The sequence below is a fragment of the Petaurus breviceps genome, unplaced genomic scaffold (genome assembly GCF_028583685.1).
Source record: "Petaurus breviceps papuanus isolate PSGF00001 unplaced genomic scaffold, PetGlider_PUasm1.0 91133, whole genome shotgun sequence".
NCBI classification, from domain to species: domain Eukaryota; kingdom Metazoa; phylum Chordata; class Mammalia; order Diprotodontia; family Petauridae; genus Petaurus; species Petaurus breviceps.
In genome coordinates this window covers 97,371,883-97,392,884 of record NW_027187419.1, presented here as the reverse complement: position 1 = coordinate 97,392,884, position 21,002 = coordinate 97,371,883, and the positions used below count along the sequence as shown (strand labels likewise).

At 36.9% G+C, this 21,002-nt stretch overlaps 1 protein-coding gene across 1 annotated transcript in view; it reads right to left on the bottom strand.

Annotated features, from left to right (window-relative positions):
• Positions 1-18,219, bottom strand: part of DHRS9 (dehydrogenase/reductase 9) — a 31,133-nt gene extending 12,914 nt beyond the window's left edge. The window contains exons 1-2 of the mRNA XM_069080807.1: positions 18,001-18,219; positions 8,774-9,125 (exon numbers count right to left, since the gene is read on the bottom strand). Of these exons, the coding sequence (XP_068936908.1) occupies positions 8,774-9,086 (313 nt within the window). The 5' untranslated portion in view covers positions 9,087-9,125; positions 18,001-18,219. The remainder of the gene's footprint in view (positions 1-8,773; positions 9,126-18,000) is intronic.
• Positions 18,220-21,002: the final 2,783 nt, after the last annotated feature.

Here is a 21,002-nt window from a genome sequence, read left to right as displayed (position 1 = left end):
CTCATTAATTGTTAACCAGTCAGAGTTGATTGTCAGAACACCAACTCTTCAAAGGGCACATCAACTGTAGGCCCACTGCCATGAGGGGTCTTTGGTCTGAGAAAGTCAGTCAAACGAGCACCCTTTTATTAATAAATATGCTGTCCTTATTAATATAATTATTACATTACCCAGAAATTATGTTGCTTGAACCTTTTTAAATCCCAAAACTTATTTCAAACAGCTAACTCCCCTTCATGTCTTCTATATTCCAGCCAAGGTATGCTATTCACTATCACTGTTTTCATGCTGACTTTTCCCATCTGCATGCTACTCTTAATTCAGGCCCTCTTGCCTGGAATGGATCACTTCTTACCTCCGTCACCCCTCACATCTCCATCACTGAAATCTCTCCTTTCTTTCCAGACCCAGCTTGGATGCTACAACCTACTGTGGCTTTTCCAAGTAAGGTGACCTTCCCTCAGATTTCTTATATCAACTCACCTGGGTCTTTCCTTTGCATTTTTCTGACTCTTTCTTAAATCATAGGTATTTGTGTACTTGCTCATCCTCCCCTTCCCTGCTTAGTTGGATTGTAATCTTTTTGAGAACAATTCTGTGCACTTTGTGTTTTCATAGTGGTCTTTTAATCTTTCCTGGCCTCAGTTTCCTCATCTGTAAATTGAGAAGGTTTGGCTGTATGACCCCTGAGGTATCCTTGGTCTGCATGTCTGGGAACTGCTTATTGCATGAAGTTGTTGAATCAGCAACTTTAGAATTCTATTCCTATCTCTGAAGGTGGGGACTGTCCTAGTGAAGCTTAAGTCAGACTTTCTGCTGTTACTTTCTGATATGTAAAGTGATAGGAGCACAGGTGGGGTTGGTGAATCTGTCTAAGTAATGATGCCTAACATTTAGAGGGAGCTTTACATGTATCACACAGCAGTCTTACATACCTTCCCTTATTCTGACAGAGAGACTGGAGTACTAGACTTAAAGGTAGGAAGACCTGAGTTCAAATCCTGCCTCAGTTATTGATTACCTGTGTGACCCTGAGTACGGCACTCACCCTTTTCTCAGCTTCTGTTCCTTCACTTGTAAAATGAGAATAACGTCACCTGCCACGCGGGGTTGTTATGAGTACCAAATAAGATAACATATATAAAGTGCTTTGCAAATCTCAGTGCTATATAAATGTTAAGTACTGTTGTTATTTGCTCTTCACAACAACTCTATAAGTAAAACAGAATTAAGATTAAATTCCACTTCTGGTGACAAGATGGCAGGGCCAAGAAGGCACCTCTGAAGCCCTCCTAAATTCCCCCCACCCTCCAACAACTAGAAAACTGCCTTAGAATTGATCTAGGAGCAAGGAAATAGCATGACCACCATGGGTGGGTGTGAGGGGAGTCAGGTCCAAGAGGAGCAAGAGCAGCCAATCTGACAGCAGGGGGCCTGTAACAAGGCTCCAAGCCTGGGGCAATCCACCCGTGAGACCCCCCGTCCTGGAAACCAGCAACCCCCTGCACAAGTGAGCAGTCTGTGCAGCAGAGCAAGGCCCAGCTCCAGGGATCCCACCCCCGGTACAGGCTACCAGCACGGCCCTGACCCCGTGGCTGACCAGTAGTGAAGCTCTACTCCAAGCCTGGTCAAGAGTGAGACCCCACCCCTGCGGCCTCCAATGCAATCCAGCATCAGGGCCCCACCCCTCAGGCCGATCAACAAAATTACAAAAATACAAGTCATTTCCCAATTGATAAACCTCACACCCAGGTGAGCCAGTGAGGAGGCCCCTTTCCTCAAAACAAGTCAGAAGGGAAGCCTACCCTCCCAAGAAAGCAAGCAGCTAAGCCCTGAAGCCCTGTGAAAGCCAGTAGTAAGACCCAGAGCCCCAGCACAAAAAGGTTGGGACTGTGTGGGACCACAGCCTTGCTCTCACATAAAATCATCAAGTCACAAAAAAAGAGCAGAAAAATGAGCAAAAGAAAAAGGAGCCTGACTGTAGAAAATTATAGAAAGGGAGGATCAAGGCATAAACTTAGAAGAGGACAATAGTGTTAAAATGGCTACATGTGAAGCCTCAAAGAAAAATCCAATTTGGTCTTGGGCCCAAGAAGAATTCCTGGAAGACCTTAAAAAGGCTTTTAAAAAAGGCAAATTAGAGTAGTAGAAGGAAAAATGGGAAATTAATGAGAGTAATGGAAGAGAATAATGAAAAAAGAGTCATGGGAAAAGATATATAAAAATTTATTGAGGAAAATAGTTCCCTAAAAAATAGGATTGGCCAAATGAAAAGGAAGTACAAAGGCTCACTAAAGAAAATAATTCCTTAAAAATTAGAATTGAACAAGTAGAAACTAATTACTCTATGAGATATCAAGATACAATAAAGCAAAATCAAAAAAGTAAAAAAAAATAGAATATGTGAAATTTCTCATCAGAAAAATAACTGACCTAGAAAATAGATTCAGGAAAGATAATATAAGAATTATTGGACTGTCTGAAAACTATGATAAAAACAAAACAAAACAAAAAGCAAAAAACCTTGACATCTTTTAAGAAATTATCAAAGAAAGCTGACCTGATATTAGAACCAGAGGGCAAAATTGAAATAGAAAGAATCCACTGATCACTGCCCAAAAGAAAGCCCAAAATGAAAACTTATAGGAGCATCATAGCCAAATTCCAGAGCTCACATATTAGGGAAAATGTATATCAATCAGTCAAAAAGAAACAATTCAAATATCATAAATAACAGTCAGGATCACACAGAATTTGGCAGGTTCCATACTAAAGAAACTGAGGGGTTGGAATATGATATACCAGAAGGCAAAGGAGTTAAGATTACAACCAAGAATTACCTACTCAGCAAAAGTGAATATAATCTTTCAGGGGGGAGAAATGAACATTTAACAAAATAGAAGACTTTCAGGCATTTCTGAATAAAAGACTGGAGCTGAATAAAAAATTTGACCTCCAAATACAAGATTCAAGGGAAACATAAAAAGATAAAAAAGAAGCAAGAAAGATAAAACATAAGTAATTCAAAAATGTTAAGCTGTTTATATTTTTATATGGCAAGGTAATATTTGTAAATCTTAACAACTTTATTACCATAAGAGCAATTAGAATGTAGATAGAGGCTGTGGATATAAGGTGACCCTGATGGGATGATACCCCCCACCAAAAGTAAAAAGGTGAGAAAGAAAATTACACTGGAAAAAGAAGGTGTGGGGGTGGCATGGAGATTGAATGGGGTAAATTATCTCATATCAAAGAGGTATGAGAAAGCTATTATAATGGAGGGGAAGATGGAAGGGTGGGGTAGTGGTTAAAGCTTAAACCTTATTCTCATCAAAATTGGCTCAAAGATGGAATAATATACACACTCAGTCAGATATAGAAATCTATCTTACCCTAAAAGGAAGTAAAAAGGGAAGAGGATTGTAGAAGGGGGAGGAGGGCTGATAAAAGGGAAGATGATATACTGGGGAAGGTGGTGATCAGAAGTAAAACACTTGTGAGGAGAGAAAGGGTGGGGTGTAAGAGAGAGGGGGGATAAACAAATGAAAAATAGCATGGTGGGAAATAGTTAGTTATCATAACCATAAATGTGAATGATATGAACTCACCCATAAAGCACAATCAAATAGCAGATTGAATTAAAAACCAGAATCCTATAATATGTTGTTTACAAGAAACACATTTGAAGCAGAGAGATACATATGGGGTAAAGGTAAGGGGCTGGAGCAGAATCTATTATGCTTCAACTGAAGCAAAGAAAGCAAGGGCAGTAATCATGATCTCAAATAAAGCAGAAGCAGAAATAGATCTAATTTTTAAAAAAGATAAAGAAGGAAACTATATCTTGCTGAAAGGTACCATAAACAATGAAGTTATATCAGTATGAAACATATATGCACCAAATAGTGTAGCATGCAAATTTTTGAAGGAGAAGCTGAATGAGTTATAAGAGGAAATAGATAATAAAACTATTCTAGCAGGGGACCTCAACTTTCCTCTCTCAGAACTAGATAAATCTAACAAAAAATAAACAAGAAAGAAGTTAAAAGGTGAATAAAATTCTGGAAAAGTTAGATATTTTAGATCTTTGGAGAAAATTGAATAGGAATAGAAAGGAATATACCTTTTTCTCAGTAGTATATGGCACTTACACAAAAATTGTTCATGTATTAGGACATAAAAACCTCACAACCACATGCAGAAAAGCAGAAATAGTAAATGCATCCTTTTCAGATCATAATGCAATAAAAATTAAATTTAATAATGGACAATGCATTGAAATAGATTAAAAATGTATTGGAAATTAAATAAGTCTAATCCTAAAAAACAAGTGGGTGAAAGAACAAATCATGGAAACAATTGAGAACTTCATTAAAGAAAATGACAACAATAAGACAACATACCAAAATTAATGGGATGCAGCCAAAGTAGTACTTAGGGCAAAAGTTATATCTCTAATTGCTTACTTAGGTCAACAAAATAGAGAAAAATCAGATCAATGACTTGGCCATTTAACAACAACAGCAGCAGCAACAACAACAACAAACTAAAAATCCTCAATTAAACAACAAATTGGCAATCATGAAAATCAAAGGAGAGATTAATGAAGCTAAAAGTAAAAATCATTGGGCTAATACATAAAACTAGAATCTGGTTTTATGAAAAAAATTGATAAAATAGATAAGCCATTGGAAAATTTGATTTAAAAAAATCAAATTACTAGTATTAAAAATGAAAGCAATGAACTCACCACCAATGAAAAGGAAATTAAGACAATTGTTAGGAGCTATTTTGCCCAACTATATGCCAATAAATTTGACAACCTAAATGAAATGGATGAATATCTACAATAATATAAATTACCCAGATTAACAGAAGAAATAAAATACTTAAATAACCTAATCTTACAAAAAGAAATTGAACAAGCCATCAATGAGCTTCCTAACAAAAAATCTCCAGAACCAGATGGATTCACAAGTGAATTCTACTAAACAATTAAAGAATAATTAATCTCAATACTATATAAACTATTTGGGAAAATAGGCAAATTCCTTTATGATACAAATATGGTGCTGATCCCCAAACTAGGAAGAGTCAAAACAGAGAAAGAAAATTGTACAGCAATTTCTCTAATGAATATTGATGCAAAAATTTTAAATAAAATACTAGCATGTAGATTACAGCAATATATCACAAAGATAATGCACTATGATCAGGTGAGATCTATACCAGGAGTGCAAGGCTGGTTCAATATTAGGAAAATGATTAGCATAATTGACCATATCAATAACAAAACCACCAGAAAATCATATGATTATCTCAATAGATGCAGAAAAAGTCCTTGACAAAATATATTTGACAATATACTTCGTTTTGTCAAAAGTTTCTAGGAAAACTTGAAAACAGTTTGGCAGAAACTAGGTATAGACCAACATCTCGCAGAGAATATCAAGAGAAGGTCAAAATGGGTACATGATTATGGTACAGAAAGTGTGATACCATAAACAAATTAAGGGATAGTTTATCTGTCAGATTTGTGAATAAAAGAAGAATTTAGAACCAAAGGTGATATGGAGAACATTACAGAATGTAAAATATATAATTTTGATCATATAAAATTCAAAAATTTTTACACAAACAAAACCAAATGCAACCAAAATCATATGGAAAGAAGAAAACTGGAGAAAATTTTTGCAACAAGTATCTGTGATAAAGACATCATTTCTCAAACACATAGAGAACTGTGTCAAATTTTTAAAATACAAGTCATTCCCCAATTGATAAATGGTTAAAGGATATGAACAGGCAGTTTTTCAGACAAAGAAATCAAAGCTATCTATAGTCATATGAAAAAAAATGCTCTAAATTATTGATTGGGAGGTTAGATGGCACAGTGAATAGAGCACCAGTCCTGGAGTCAGGAGTACCTGAGTTCAAATCTGGCCTCAGACACACAAAAACTAGCTGTGTGACCTTGGACAAGTCACTTAACCCCAAGTACCCTCCAAAAAAAATTTATTGATCAGAGACATGAAAATTAAAACAACCCTGAGGTACCACCTCATATCTATCAGAGTGGCTTATATGACAAAAAAAAAGAATGTTGGATGTTGGAGGGGATGGGGGAAAACTGGGACACTAATGCATTGTCGATGGAATTGTGAACTGATCCCACCATTTTGGAGAGCAGTTTGGAACTATGCCCAACGAGCTGTGCATATATTTTGATCCAGCAATACCATTGCTAGATCTATTTCCCAAAGACATCCAAAAGAAAGGAAAAAGGACCCATCTCTCATCTCACCATTTCACTGATCATTCCCCATGCATGGACTGCTCTCCTTCCTTAATTCGGCATGTTAGATTAATTGGCTTCCTCCAAAACTCAACATAATCCCACATGTTCTAGAAGCTACCCCTCAGCTTTAAAGTGCTTTCCCCTATGAAATTACTATGTATTTACTCTGTATATATCTTATATGGGGGTAGTTAGGTGGCACAGTGGATAGAGTGCCAGACCTGGAGTCAGGAAGACCTGAGTTCAAATGCGGCTTCAGACACTTACTAGCTGCGTGACCCTGGGCAAGTCACTTATACCTGCTTGTCTCAGCTTCCTCATCTGTAAAATGAGCTGGAGAAGGAAATGGCAAACGATTTTAGTATATTTGCCAAGAAAAGGGGATCAACCACCCACAACCTCTTTTTTTTTTTTTTGCCTTTTGGAGGACAATTGGGGTTAAGTAACTTGCCCAAGGTTACACGGCTAGTATTGTTGTGTGGGTGTTAAGTGTCTGAGGCCGGAACCGAACTCAGGTCCTCCCGACTCCTCTGCTGGTGCTTTACTCACTGCACCTCCTAGCTGCCCCCACCCACAACATCTTGTATGTCCATAGCTGTATTTCCTTTGGAATGTGAGCTCCTTGAGGGAAGGGATTTCCCCCCTTTTTTGTATCCCCAGCTCTTAGTACTGTGCCTGACAAATAGTAGGTGCTTAAACTTAATGACTGACTTGCTTAAGGCTCTTCACTTGATTCTTCTGAAACTCATATTCAGGCTTGTGGACTCCTAGTTCTGTGTCTTTCTGAGTATGTCACTTTGCATCTCAGCTTTTATAAGGAAGGAGAAAGGTTACTCTCAAATACTCTGTTTATCATGTCACAATCTTCAAGAAAAAGTGTTTGTGAGCTCCTTGAGGGCAGAGACGGTATATTGCCTCTTTTTGTATCCCCAGCACCTAGTAATTTGCCAGCACCTGGCAAATAGTGGCCATTTACAAAAGGCTTACTGACTGACCAACCAAGTTAAAAAATTAAAAAATCCATTTGTCCAGATGGATTATCTACATAATACAAAACATTTAGGCATTTCCAAGATTATTATAGAGACGTGGAACTTGTCTAAATTTTTAAAAAATTTCTGGACACTGAAAGCCCCAACTTTATGATAAATCAATGATAGAGAATCACAAAGCATGAGTGATCTTTCTTAGAAAAAAAGTGTTGCCTGGAATTTAAAACTCCATTAAAGGCTTTAAAAACCATCTCACTTTCTAGGAAATAGCAGTTTTGATAAAACTGGGTGACAAATATGTATACCAGCATGCCATTATTATTTCATTAGACTTGTAATCATTAAAGCTCTAGAAAATGCAGAAGTTCCTGGTACTATCTCTCATCAATGCCCCATGTGTTCAGATGAGGCTATGAACTTTGTGACCAGTTTTCTTATGGAGGGGAGGGAGGGGGGTAATCAGGCTTCAAGATGGCAGAATGAACACCATGTCCACACATCATTTTGGGGTAGAGTATAAGGAGAATAGAATGTTACCTCAGACCAATCAGGAGTCGTTTCCCATACTTAAAAGAGTTGTCATTGTCTTCCCTATGATTCTAAATTTGCTTGGTATAAGAAAGAATAATGTCAGGTGGATCCATCAGTCGGATTGGACAGGCCTGTACCTGTTCTACAAGCCCATGAAAAATGTAGAGGAAAACATCTTGTATCCTCTACTGTGTTTCCCCGATAATAAGACCTATCCCGAAAATAAGCCCTCCCCCAAAAATAAGCCCTCTTGAGATTGCTACTGTAGCGAAGGTGATCCCCTGCACTACACGCTACATTACGGTACCCTCTGTATGCACCGTCCCTCCCGCCCCGTGAAATGCATGCCGCTCTCCGAGCTGCATCCAATCAGAGCTGCAGCAGTGAGCACGTCACCCTGTTCTTCCCCAGTGATTTGCTTATTGAATAAAGGTACATTTTTTTGTTCACATTTACCTGTTTACTAAAATTGCTGTCAATGTTCATTAAAATAAGCCCTCCCCTGAAAATAAGCCCTCTGGTGTTTTTCTGTCCAAAAAAAATAATAAGACAGTGTCTTATTATCGGGGAAACACGGTACATTTTTCGAGGGTCACCAGAAATCCTTTGGCAGGCTGCAAGTTGTCTTGGCCTGAGATGGAGCCTAGAAATTTATATGTAGGGCAAGAGTTCTTAATCTGGGGTCCAAAACTTTGTTTATTTTTTAAATTGATAACTGTGTTTTTATAACTTATTTCTTTTGTAATCCTATGCATTTTTTTGTGTGTTCAAGAATATTATTCTGAGAAATAGCCTGTTCATGGCCTTCTCCAAACTGCCAAAAAATCTACGACACACACAAAAAAGCTTAAAAACCTGTTCTGGTGGGATAAACCAAACAGATGGGGGTACCAAGTCAAGAATGCATATTCAGAATTTATTGCTTCAGGTAACACACCATGTTACTCACCTTTCTCCCCAACCTCATCTTTCACCCACTGGGCTGTCCTTTTCACATTGTCTGGGTCTGTCACATCTAAAAGCACAGTTTGAAGCCTTCCAGAAGTTGCTGCCTTTAGAGCTCTGGAACCAGATTCTGTCAGACAGGCAGCAAGAACACGAAATCCTTTTTCATCAAAAGTTTTTGCTGCTAAGTTTCCAAAGCCTGTGTCACACCCAGTGATGAAGATGTACTTATCATTTATGTCAGCAATCCTTAGAAGTCCTTTGCAATTCCACAATAAACAGAATATGATTAGAAAGGCTAACATCCAGAAGATCATTTTTTTTTCCTTTTGGCCAACAGGGAGACTCCTTTTCCCCTGTAATAAAGGAAAATGATGTATACTTTAAAATTTGTGTTTAAGCAATTAAAAGTTCAGATAAAAAATATGGCAAAACAATGCTAGCCATTATGAGAAAAACTTTAAAAAAATTTTTTTTTAACTGAATACATATGCTTGTTGGCAGTGTGTATTGATAGTGCGGTACTTCGAATACTGAAAAATACTTCCAGTGTAAGGCAGAATCCAACTGGAGACAAACATTGTTTGAATGGTAAAAGTTAGTGAAAACTCCTGTCACTAAGTTGTGCCTTGTCTGAAGGCCACTATGAGAACAAGTGATAAGTTTTTCACAGGTCAGTCCTACTGATGGGGATCACACAGAAGTAAAACCCCAGGAGAAGAGAGTTGGGATGAGGAGAAAAGTAAATTAGTATTTCTCAGAATGGGGCCATGGATAATGGTCGTTTGAACAGAGATATAGATTGGAGGGTGGTTCTACTGAACTATAACTTTATCTGGACCAAGACAAGGGAAGCTTAAAAAAAAGTATGTTAAAATAGAATCTGTGTGTGTGTTTCTTGTGTGTAAGGTCTGAGTTTCAGGTCAGATAGCTTTACAAAAAAACAAAAAAGACCCACACTTTTACCCCCCAAAAGGCTTTATAGCATAAAAACAAATTTAACAATAATAATATTGAGTGATAATGAACTGAACTCTATCTCAAAATGGAAGACAGTTCAGAATTTATTAGAAAACAGAAGTCAACAGATTTTTGCCTATAAAAATACTTTTAAAACATAGAGAGACATGTAGAGTTAAAGAGTGGAGATAAAAACTTATTTTGCTTTAGCTGAATAACACAGAAATTGCAATCAAGATTTCAGATAATACAACAATAAAAATGTATTATTAAGAAATATGAATGGGGAAACTACATCATGATTAAATGTATCATAGAAATGGAAATAATATCAATAGTAAATATATATGTGTGTATGTATATATATACATAAATGTGTATATGTATACACATGTCAGATTGCAAAGTTGTTACATCTAGGAAAACCTAATGATATGCAAAAAACCTAGATAGTAAGAGACTAATTATAGGGGAATTTAGTACTCTGGAGGACTTGAGAGATCTAACAGAAAGTTTTTTGCCTTTTATTTTTTTGAGGGCAATTGGGGTTAAGTGACTTGCCCAAGGTCACAGTGATTAATCTTGATTATATGAGATTATAAAGCTTTTTGCAGATATAAAAATGGAGTTAAAATATGATGAAATTATATGACTTGGGAAAGTATTTTTGCCTTAAACATATCTTTATCATCGATAAATCTTTATGATTGAAAGCCATTCATTCCCTAATATATAAATGGTCACAGGATAAGAATACAGAATTTTCAAAAAGAAGAAACACTATCAACAACCATCTGAAATAAAAGGTTAAAAATGATAAATAACCAGAAATGGTATTTGCATACAACTCTCAGGCATCATGGAAAACCTGTCAAATTAGACAAAGATGGAAAGATGGTGGCAAAACTCTATGTTGAAGGAGCCATAGGAAGTCAGACTGATTCTTTGTTGGTGGAGCTATGAATTGATCTGATTATTCTAGAAAACAACTTGGAATTATGTAAGAAAATCCACTAGCTGGTTCATGCTCTTTGACCTAGTTATTTAGGGTCAATAAAAGCAAGAAATGGGTCTGTGAATTTAAAAAGACACATAAACAATAATGTTTGCAACGAGAGGGAAATGAACCAAGCACCTAACAGTTGGAGAGTGGCTAGATAAATTATAGTATACATGAGTAATGGAATATTATGGCTCTGAAAGGGATGTAGATCAGGAATTCAGAGAAATGTGGGAAGACTTCTTTGAAGTAATAGCAAGAGAAGAAAGTGGCACTAAAAGAACAACACATACAAAGATTATAATAATGTAAATGAAGACAACCACGAAATTCAGAACTCAGATTAGGTCAGGTGAAGTATAACACAGAACTCAGGTCAAATGTATAAAAAATAATAATGATACCAAACCAAATGTACTTCCTTTCTGCTAAATGATAAACTACAAATTAGTTATTATTCAGTTAAAAAACATTTATGTAATTTATTAATTTACTAAATTTATTAGTATTTATTAAATAGCATTTATTAATGCATTTATTTAAAATTTATTTATTTATTTTAAATAAAAGCATTTATTAAATACTCCCACTTATTAAGTGCCTACACTAGCACAGAATTAAGCCGTGGGGATAAAAAGAAAAACAGAGAGTCCCTGCCCTCAAGGAGCTCAGAGTCTAACGGAGGAGACCACATGCAGACAGCTATGTACAAGCAAGCTATATAAAATTGGAAAAAATCAACAGAAGGAAGGCACTCACATTAAAGGGGCTCAGGAAAGGCTTCCTGTTGAAGAGAGGACTTAAGCTGGAAGCCAGGAGATGGAAATGAGGAAGGAGAAGATTGCACGTGTGGAGAATAGACAGTGAAAATAAAAAGAGTTGGGAGATGGAGTGATGTGTGCACAATCCCATTTCACTTAACTGTTTTTGAAGAATGTATTTTGGGGAGGGGGTGTTGGTATTTATGGGTTTGCCGGTATGTCTGCTGTTCAGATCTTACCAATTAAAACAATTTAAAAAACAAGAAGAAATGAAAATATCTCAAAATAAGTAATGGGATGTTAGAAGTTGGGGTGAGTAGAGAAGGAACAATGTCTTTTTTTTAAGCTTCTGGGGAAGTAGATAACCAAGAAGTAGTGATACATTAGAAGGAGTGGGGCCTAGAAAATTTTGGGAAGTGAATTTGCATTCCTAGCTCATCTTCTCACTTTCTTCTTATGTCTTTTTTTGGGGGTTCCCTTCTCTACCTAATGTCTTCTGGTTATAACCCATCTTGATGTGCTTTCCAGCTTTTTCTACATTGCTACAGCAAATCTGGACAGCTTAAGTATCATATAAGAACAGATATTTCTGTGACCTTGTCACATTGTTACCTAAATCACAAGAAAGGAAAAACTGCCCTTTAACCCCTCCATTTGTTGAATTCTCACTTATCTTTGAAAACCTTACTCAAATTTCAGTTTCACCAAATGTATCTATCTCACAGGGTGGCTGCAAGGACTAAATACCTGGCACATAGTAGGGGTTTACTAGATGCTTATTACCTATTCCTCTCTGCTATTCACCAAATCCCTTGTCAGAAATGACCTTTCTTCACCCAGCATTTTACTTGAAACTTTATAATAAACTAATCGTGTTTCATATATCAAGATAGGAACAAAGGTGACTCCTAAAACCCCTTCCAGCTCTAAATTCTGTGATTCTAAAATTCGAGATTATAGAATCTTAGCTTTGGGGCAGATCAGGGCATCTGGTCCAAGCCATACCAGAAAAAAAAGCTCTTTACAATGTACCTAACAAGTGGTTATCGAGCCTTAAGCTTAAGGATCTCTGTACTGAGGGGTGATTCACTACCTCCTGAAACAGCTAATTCCATTTTTCTATCACATTTATTGTTAGAAAGTTTTTCCTTGAAACTTTATAATAAACTAATCATGTTTCATATATTAAGATAGGAGCAAAGGTGACTCCTAAAACCCCTTCCAGCTCTAAATCCTGTGATTCTAAAATTCTAGCACAGAGCAAGATTCTTACATTGAGATTAAATCTTCCTCTTTGCAACTTCTACCCGTGGCTCCTTGTGCCCCCCTGAAACTAAGCAGACAACTTCCATTATATTCCTGATAAAGAGAGAGAGACAGAGAGACACAAAGAGAAAGAGACAGAGAGAGAGACAGAGAGAGGAAGAGACAGAGAAACAGAAACAGAGGTAGACAGAGATAAAGACAGAAACAGAGACAGAGGGAGAGAGAGAGAGAGAGAGAGAGAGAGAGAGAGAGAGAGAGAGAGAGAGAGAGAGAGAGAGAGAGAGAGAGAGAGAGAGAGAAAGAGAGAGAGAGAGAGAGAGAGAGAGAGAGAGAGAGAGAGAGAGAGAGAGAGAGATTTCTTTTTTACCATTATTGTGAGGTATATATTATATATGAATTCTACAGGTCCAGGAGCAGGGAAAGTTGACACTGTAGTGACCCCAGTCTACACAAAGTGGTACATTAAGTTGGTAGCATAAAAAAGGTCTCTGTGGGACAGTACAGCTTTTTTTTAAACCTCTCTTTGGGTTAAGATAAAAATACTTTATTTTTTGTTGTAGAAACAAACCTATTTTCAGTGTTTGATGTTCTTGTTAGCTTGTGTGCTTGCAGGGAATCTTAGAGGTCCTTTCTGAAGAAAGGAAAACAAGCCAGATATGGACCTTCTTAGTTTTTTTTCTCTCCCCAAATGGGGGAATGAGCCAGAGATATTTTTTGAGAGGCACACAGAGAATATATCTTCGTCTTTGTTTTGCTTGACTATGTATATTCATTACAAGGCTAGAAAGGAGAAAATAATTGTCCATTGAAAACATTAAAATTTAATTAAAAAGAGAAAATTATTCTTGAGCTTCATGTTTGGAGAGATGAGCTGACACCTAGATTACAAATAGCTCATGCTTCATAAATATTGCAGAATTGAATTGAATTAATGTAGGCAATGAAGGGGCTATAATTCCTATTCTTCAGACGAGTACCGAGTCACAAAAAGGTGGAGAGTAACTTATTCATTGCTGTGAAACTACAATGTTATAGTGTTTTACAGGAGAGAGGGGTGCCCAGCAGAGAGAGGAAAATGATACCAGAAGACAAGAGAGAATGGAAACATTGAATCAAGGTTATAGAGTTATAGCCCTACTACATGTACTGCTGGGCCACTTGCTAAAGAATGTGAAAAACCCCGAGGAAGGCAATTTCCCTTCATTTGCTTTACAGAGCGTGTGACACTGATTACTTGTCAGCAGCTCTGGCTGTTCATATCAACTTCTGCTTCTTTTAACTGTCTCTTCTGTAGTTCCTTATCTTGATTTGATTTTGAAAAACATCCTCTGCTCTTACTTCTTGCTACTCACTCATTGTTTTTTGTTTTTATTTATTTAATAAAAGAAAATGAAAAACTGCTCCTGCCATCTCATTGTCTCCTCCTGAAGAAACTAAGAATTAGGGCTGGCTTCTTTCTAGAGAGCACTTTAGTCCTTCTAGCTTTAATTTTTGCTTACTAACTTTATACTTACAAAGAGTGCATTTCCTAGTACAAATTTCCTTTGAGAAGCATTAAATCACAGTAGCAAGAATTTAAACCACCTCAATTTATTGCTACCAGTTTATCTGATCAAGCAGACTTGCTTCTCATCTGAGTTGGACCACTAGGTAAACTGTCTACCAGATAACCCCCAACGTGGAATACTGAGTAAAGAAATGGTTCTCTTATATGACTATATATCAGAGGGTGACTCTTGCTAACTAGCCCTTAAGAAGCAAGCCTTCTTTTTTCATTTATTTGTTTATTTTTTGTTGGCAACATTCATTTCCACAAGATTTTGAGTTACAAATTTTCTCCCCGTCTTTCTCCTACCCCCACCTCAAGATAGCAAGCCTATTGAATATCTCTTCCCCTAATCTGTTCTCTCTTATATCTTCCCCCATCCTTCTCCTAACTTTATACTAGGGTAAGATGGAATTGTATACCCCAGTGCTTTTATATCTTATTTCCCAGTTGCATGTAAAAGAAACAAATTTCTTTTAACATGAAACAAACCTTCTTAAAAATACAAAATATTTTATCTGTGTTCTCTTGTTTCCTTTTGTCTCTTTCAAAATATTCCCTGAATTTTGTTCTAGCACAGAGCAAGTTTTTAATAAATTCTGAAATGACCTAACTGCGTCATTTGATTTCATTATTTTGTGACATTTTCTCTCAAACTACAGCATCAAAAGATGTGTCAAATCAAAAATTTGTCTCCATTTTGTTTACTTTCTCTTGCTTCTCTGGAAAAGTCCTTGAATGACCTACCCTATTAGCTCAGTAATCTCACTGATGTGAGTGCCATCTCTACCCCATCCAGGCCTCATTGACTATCTTATAGGACTTTTGGCCCTCTACAACTCTGGACTGTAGAATTTAATGGGATTGACTTTCAGGTTTTCTTTTTCAATATTACTTCCTGCCACTGTTACTTTATACTGACTACCTATAAACTTACTGTATTGACTAGAAAGGGATGGTGATGGTCTGGGGGACCAGAACAAGAAAAAATTTTTAACACATACATAAATTAGCAGCAAACAAATTTCTTTTTTCTACTTAAAATAGGTATAAATGGTCACCCATAACCGAGGCAATATTTTACGTTTTTTGACATTGGTATAAATCTCTTCCTTTACACTAAAACATGTTTTCTGCCTTTTTCATCATCAACTGATCCTTATGAAAAAGATCCTGAGGAAGATAGTATACCTAATATATAATCTGGAGAAAAGAGACTGAATTGCCCAGAAAAAGATCCTTCTAGCTGACCACAATAAACTTTAGGTTACATAAGTGCTTCACATCATGAGTTAGAGTTTTCTAAAAGTGGAGGGAGCTGGGTGGCAGCTTCTCCCATATTATAGAATCCTTGAGTAGCTGTATGACTATGTGCCTACCAGACTCAACTCTTCTACCTACTTTCCCTTTCACTGTAATTTATATTAATATCCCATAATTATAATTTCCAATATTCTTATATATTTGCTTTGACATGACTTTATGACTGTTTATTACTTAATTTATCATCTATCCATTCATTCATTAAACAAATGTTCACTAAATGCCCACTTTGGGCAAAGGCACTATTGTTGTTCAGTTTTTTCTGTCATGTCTGACTTTTCCTGACTCTATTTTTAGTTTTCTTGGCAAAGTTACTAGAGTGGTTTCCCATTTCCTTCTCTGGCTCATTTTTCAGATGAAGAAACTGAGGCAAACAGGATTAAGTGACTTGCCCAGGGTCAGACAACTGGTAAGTATCTAAGGCCAGATTTGAATTTGAATTTGATTCCTGACTCTAGGTCCTGCCCCCCTTCCACTGTGCCATGTATTTTCTATGAGAGATAGAAAGATGAAAAACAACAACAAAAAAATAGACCCACAAGGATCTTACAGTCTAGTTAGGAAGGGCAAAACATACATATAGCTATACTAAGAGGAACGATGAAATCTTTTATAAAGTGGAGGGAAAGATCACTTTCATCTGGGATGATCAAGGAAGATTTAAAATCATAGAATTCTAGAATTTCAGAGAGGGAAGGGACCTTAGAGATCATTTAAAATAAATCCCTTATTTTATAGAGGAGATCCAGAGAAATTAAGTGACTTGCCCACAGTCACACTGTAAGTTAGTGTCCTCTTCTTGGAGAAAATGGTCATCTTCAAGACAATATTTGTATTTTAAGGAACTATTAAAGAAAATAATGATCATTTTTAAAAAATTCAAGCATTTGAATAAAAATTCCAAATAATACAAGATTATATATTTTGGATGTCTTACCTACCATGGTTTTAGGCTTCTGACAAATCTTTGGGCATGAAGGAAAACTAATGTTATGTGGATATACCAAAGGCCAATGTTAATGTTAAAGGTTAGTGTTCCAATGTTAAGAGCTTTCTCCTTTCCTACAAACATCCTTGAACAGGAAAAAGGCACCTGAATTCATGAGAACTTCAGCATGATGAAGAAGCTTCCAAGTTAGGATTCTTCTTTAAATTCCCTCTTTCACTTGTTTGAAATATGTAAAAGCATGATAGATATTAATCTCCTTAGGCCTAAGGTTTGTTTGACAAGTAAAGGACAATTTAAAAAATTCAAATAAAGGATTAAATATCATTTCAGTGTGTATCTTTCCTACTAGCCAATTTAAAGTTGTTTGTATAGCCCCATGATATTTTTTTCTAATATTTTCCCTAAACTCTTCTAAATGTTCATGAAAATATCAGAAAGCAAATATAGTAGAGACATAAACTACCTCTTCCATAAATCATAGGGTTCTTCAAAATGTTCAAATGATTCAGAAACTGAAACCACAAGACTTCGGAAAGAAACTCACTCTCCTCAGCCCTACATCATTTTGGTCAGTGAAATTGCAAACGATTCTCACCCTCACCAAGTTTTCATATGTAAAAGACGTGTGACTTGGCATCTTCCAGCTCTGTAGACCACCTGCTGATAAAGGTGGAGTGAGTACAATAAAATCAGCTGTAAAAATCAGCTGAGGCAAGTGTATGGCTCTCATCTCATCTTCAAGGCCTCAGTGGCCATCAGCATTACATACATCCTCTATGTTTTAGAAAGTATTTCTGACCCCTAATTCCCTTCAATTTTCCCCCTTTTACCTTGTTTTTGGCCAACCTTCTGTGCCCAGTTTCACATCTGAAAGTTAGTTTGTGTGTTCTAGCAGTAAAAATGTCAGATCTTCAGCAAAAACTCTGACCCATGTTACATTGTTGTTCAGTCATTTCCATACTATATGTTATTTCAGTGAGCCAATGACCTGAGGCTCACTCTATCCCAAGGCTGATTTTTTTTTTTGCTTTCATTTTCTCATCAATTATGAAATACCTAGCTGCTGCCAGATGAATTCTGCCAGTGTAAGCAAATAAAAGTAAAACATTTATGAATATAATATGTTCTGTAACCACAAACAGAATCTTGGTCATAATCAGTACAATAGTCAATATTCTGGGTAAAGATCCAGCTAGAGTGCTTCCTTTGCATACCCATCTGCATCACAATTGTCCACAGAAGGGCTCTTTCAGATACAACATACTATGGACTACTTTACCAATTATGTCATTAATTGATGCCAACTTGAAAGATAATCTTACTTTTTTTTTTCCTAAAAGAAAGAAGACTGAAGAAAATTTCAATGAGTGTTTTGAAAAAACTGAAGTATTAGGAGGGAAAATTACCCTCAGCTGTTGGTAATTACCTTCTCTCCAGATGAGCTGGCTGGCAGAAGCTAGCTATTCCTTCACTAACTCCAGGCTTCTTCTGACCAGAAAAGGAAGAGAAGGGTGGACCACAGATACCAAATGTTGCTGCTCTCTGGGTTGGAGTGGAAGAGGCCGAAGCAGCTCAGAGCATGCTGTGTGAGCTGCTTCTGAAGCTACAGGTCTGCTCTTTTATTCATGAATCACATTGGTTGTGACACTCTGATGACTCAGGCATATTCTGATGGGTGAAGGAAGCTAAGAAACTGTGGGGCCACGCATCACAGAAAAGGACAATATTTTTACTACATTTATTTTTAGAATTCCTAAGAAGTGAACTAAAAAATAAATTCCCGAAAGGCATTCTAAATCATGAATTGTTCATATTGTTCATGTTCTCAGACTTCTTTTTCTTTCTCAGTTTACTCTTACTTGTGGCATTTTATCATTAATTTTGCTGAATAAAAAGAAATATACAAAAACTCCTTATAAACCTTAGCTAATAATATCATCATTATGTAGGAAAGGGGATCAAAAAAGCTTTTATGCTTTTTATTTTTTTGCCTTTTTTTTTTGGAGGAGGAAGGGGGCAATTGGGGTTAAGTGACTTGCCCAAGGTCACACAGCTAGTTTTCGTGTTAAGTGTCTGAGACCAGATTTGAACTCAGGTCCTCCTGACTCCAGGGCTGGTGCTCTATTCACTGTGTCACTTAGCTGGCCCCCTTTTATGCTTTTTAAAACATATTTTAATTTATTTTAAGGGTTTCTATGTCTTCAAAAAATGTTTATTAAAATAGACAGATGAAAAAATTGGTTCAAGATGTAGTTTTGTGGGCACTGCTAGGTGGTATGGTGAATAGAGCACCAGCCCTGGAGTCAGGAGAACCTGAGTTCAAATTCTGCCTCAGACACTTGACACACTTACTAGCTGTGTGACCTTGGGCAAGTCAGTTAACCCCAGTTGCCTTGCCTTCCCCCCTCCAAAAAAAAATAAAACATGCCATTTTGAAATTCTTGGTGGGCTTTAATATTTCATTATTTCCTTTAGGTTTCAGAATAAGGCTCAGAAGGAGTCCCAAGACAGCTCACTGAAGGAGTTCCTGAAATTTTCCCAAGGGTCTTCCTGACTGAGACAGGATCATTGGAAAACCCAGAAGAGAATAGCATATCAGAAAGGAGGGGGGACCCTCAGATTCTCTACCATTTGACACTACTCCATGGGAGAAGCTTGAACAGACACTGACCTCTAAAGGCATAGGAGGGAAATGAGGTTCCCTGTGGGCCCTGCCCCCCATTTGTGTTAGTTACAAAACACCTACAAACTCTACACAGAGTGCTTTCCTATAAATCCCTTGCATTTCTCTAGGTCTTTCTGCACCCCTCCAGTTTCCTAGAACTCTTAGTTCCTTTACAAAATGTCTTTTTAAAAAATTACTCATCACTGATTAGTTTGGAAATAATACATTCTTCTAATTCTTGATTCAAAAATCCATCTCTCCTTCTGTCTTCTGCCTTGATCAATTTCCTAAAGATATTAGGTAAAAATAATCAGGGACACCCTTATATCTGATATCAAAGTCTTGTAGCCAGAGACTTTTAAAATCACACACTCTAACCCCTTCCTATTATAGAGGAGGAAACTGAGGCTGGGGTTAACCTCTTTAAAGTCACACAGTGATAGAGTTGGACTGAGGTTTCGGGTCCCTTGACATCTTGGTCACTATTCTTTCCAGACTGTTACTTGTACTAGGCGCATTTGCAGGGATGACACAAAGACCCCCATCCCCAAACAATCCCCGGCTTACTATCTGTTGCTTGCTTGAAATTCTTTCAAAGTCAACAAAACTTCATTCCATAAAATTAAAAAAAAAACTTAATATGCAAATACCATGGTGGTAAGAAGTTACTGACCAATTCACACTAAGTGAATGACTGACTGTAGATCCTTTTCTTCAGTAGGATTTGATAGGAGTCAGGGTGGAGAAATCCTAAGAACAACCAGTGCCTGAAATGGAATGGAGGTGGGAGGTGGGAAGTGGGAAGTGGGGGTGGAGGTGGGTAGAGAGAGATGGGAAGGGAAGAGGGGTACTGCTTTGGAAGGGGGAATGAAAAGACTTCCAGAATGTCAAAGATAAACATTGCCTATTTCACAACTGAAGAGGGAAGGACCCTGAGGGTGCCAAAGATAAATATTGCCTATTTCACAATTTTGTTGTTCTGTAACCCTATCTCTAAACCTAATTCTGTTTCTAACTGTAACTCTTAGATATAAAAGCCTAGTATAAGTTAGTCATAACTAGATACCTTCTGTGTGGTTTCAAATATTAAAAGTGTGACCAAACCAAATTTTTATCTATCCAGTACAATACTGCCTACTCAATCATCTTTATTTTCCATTCTGAGCCATTCTTATTATTTGTCCAAATAATTGAATCGATTCTAACCATCCTTAATCATACTGGAACAAATACTGACCTTTGTATTATAATCTTCACACCTCCATAGACATGAAGTTCTTAATATGTCTTCAATGTTTCTTAATATTGAGTTATTATTTTGTTTGAAACTATCTTCCCATATTTGATTTTTGGTCAAGAAGGAATGGCGGCAGTAGCAGCAGCAGCAACACCACAACAAAAAAGGAGCACCTGGACCTTTGAATTTCATTGGAACTCCAAAGGGAGGAAATGCCTTCTACCAAACAATGGTCTGCACTTTCTCTGAAATTAGTCATGGGAAGTTGCCCAGAGCACTGAGACTTACCCAGTGATGTGCCCAGTGTCACATGACTAGAATGTAGGTGTCAAGGAAGCACTTGACCCTAGACCTTCCTATTTTTAAGGACACCTCTCTATTCACTGCACTGAATTTCCTCTCTAGTAAAATTTGTTGTTGTTTAATCATTTTTCAGTCATGTTCACCTCTTTTTGACCCCATTTGGAGTTTTCTTGGCAAAGATACTGGAGTGGTTTGCCATTTCCTACTTCAGCTCATTTTATAG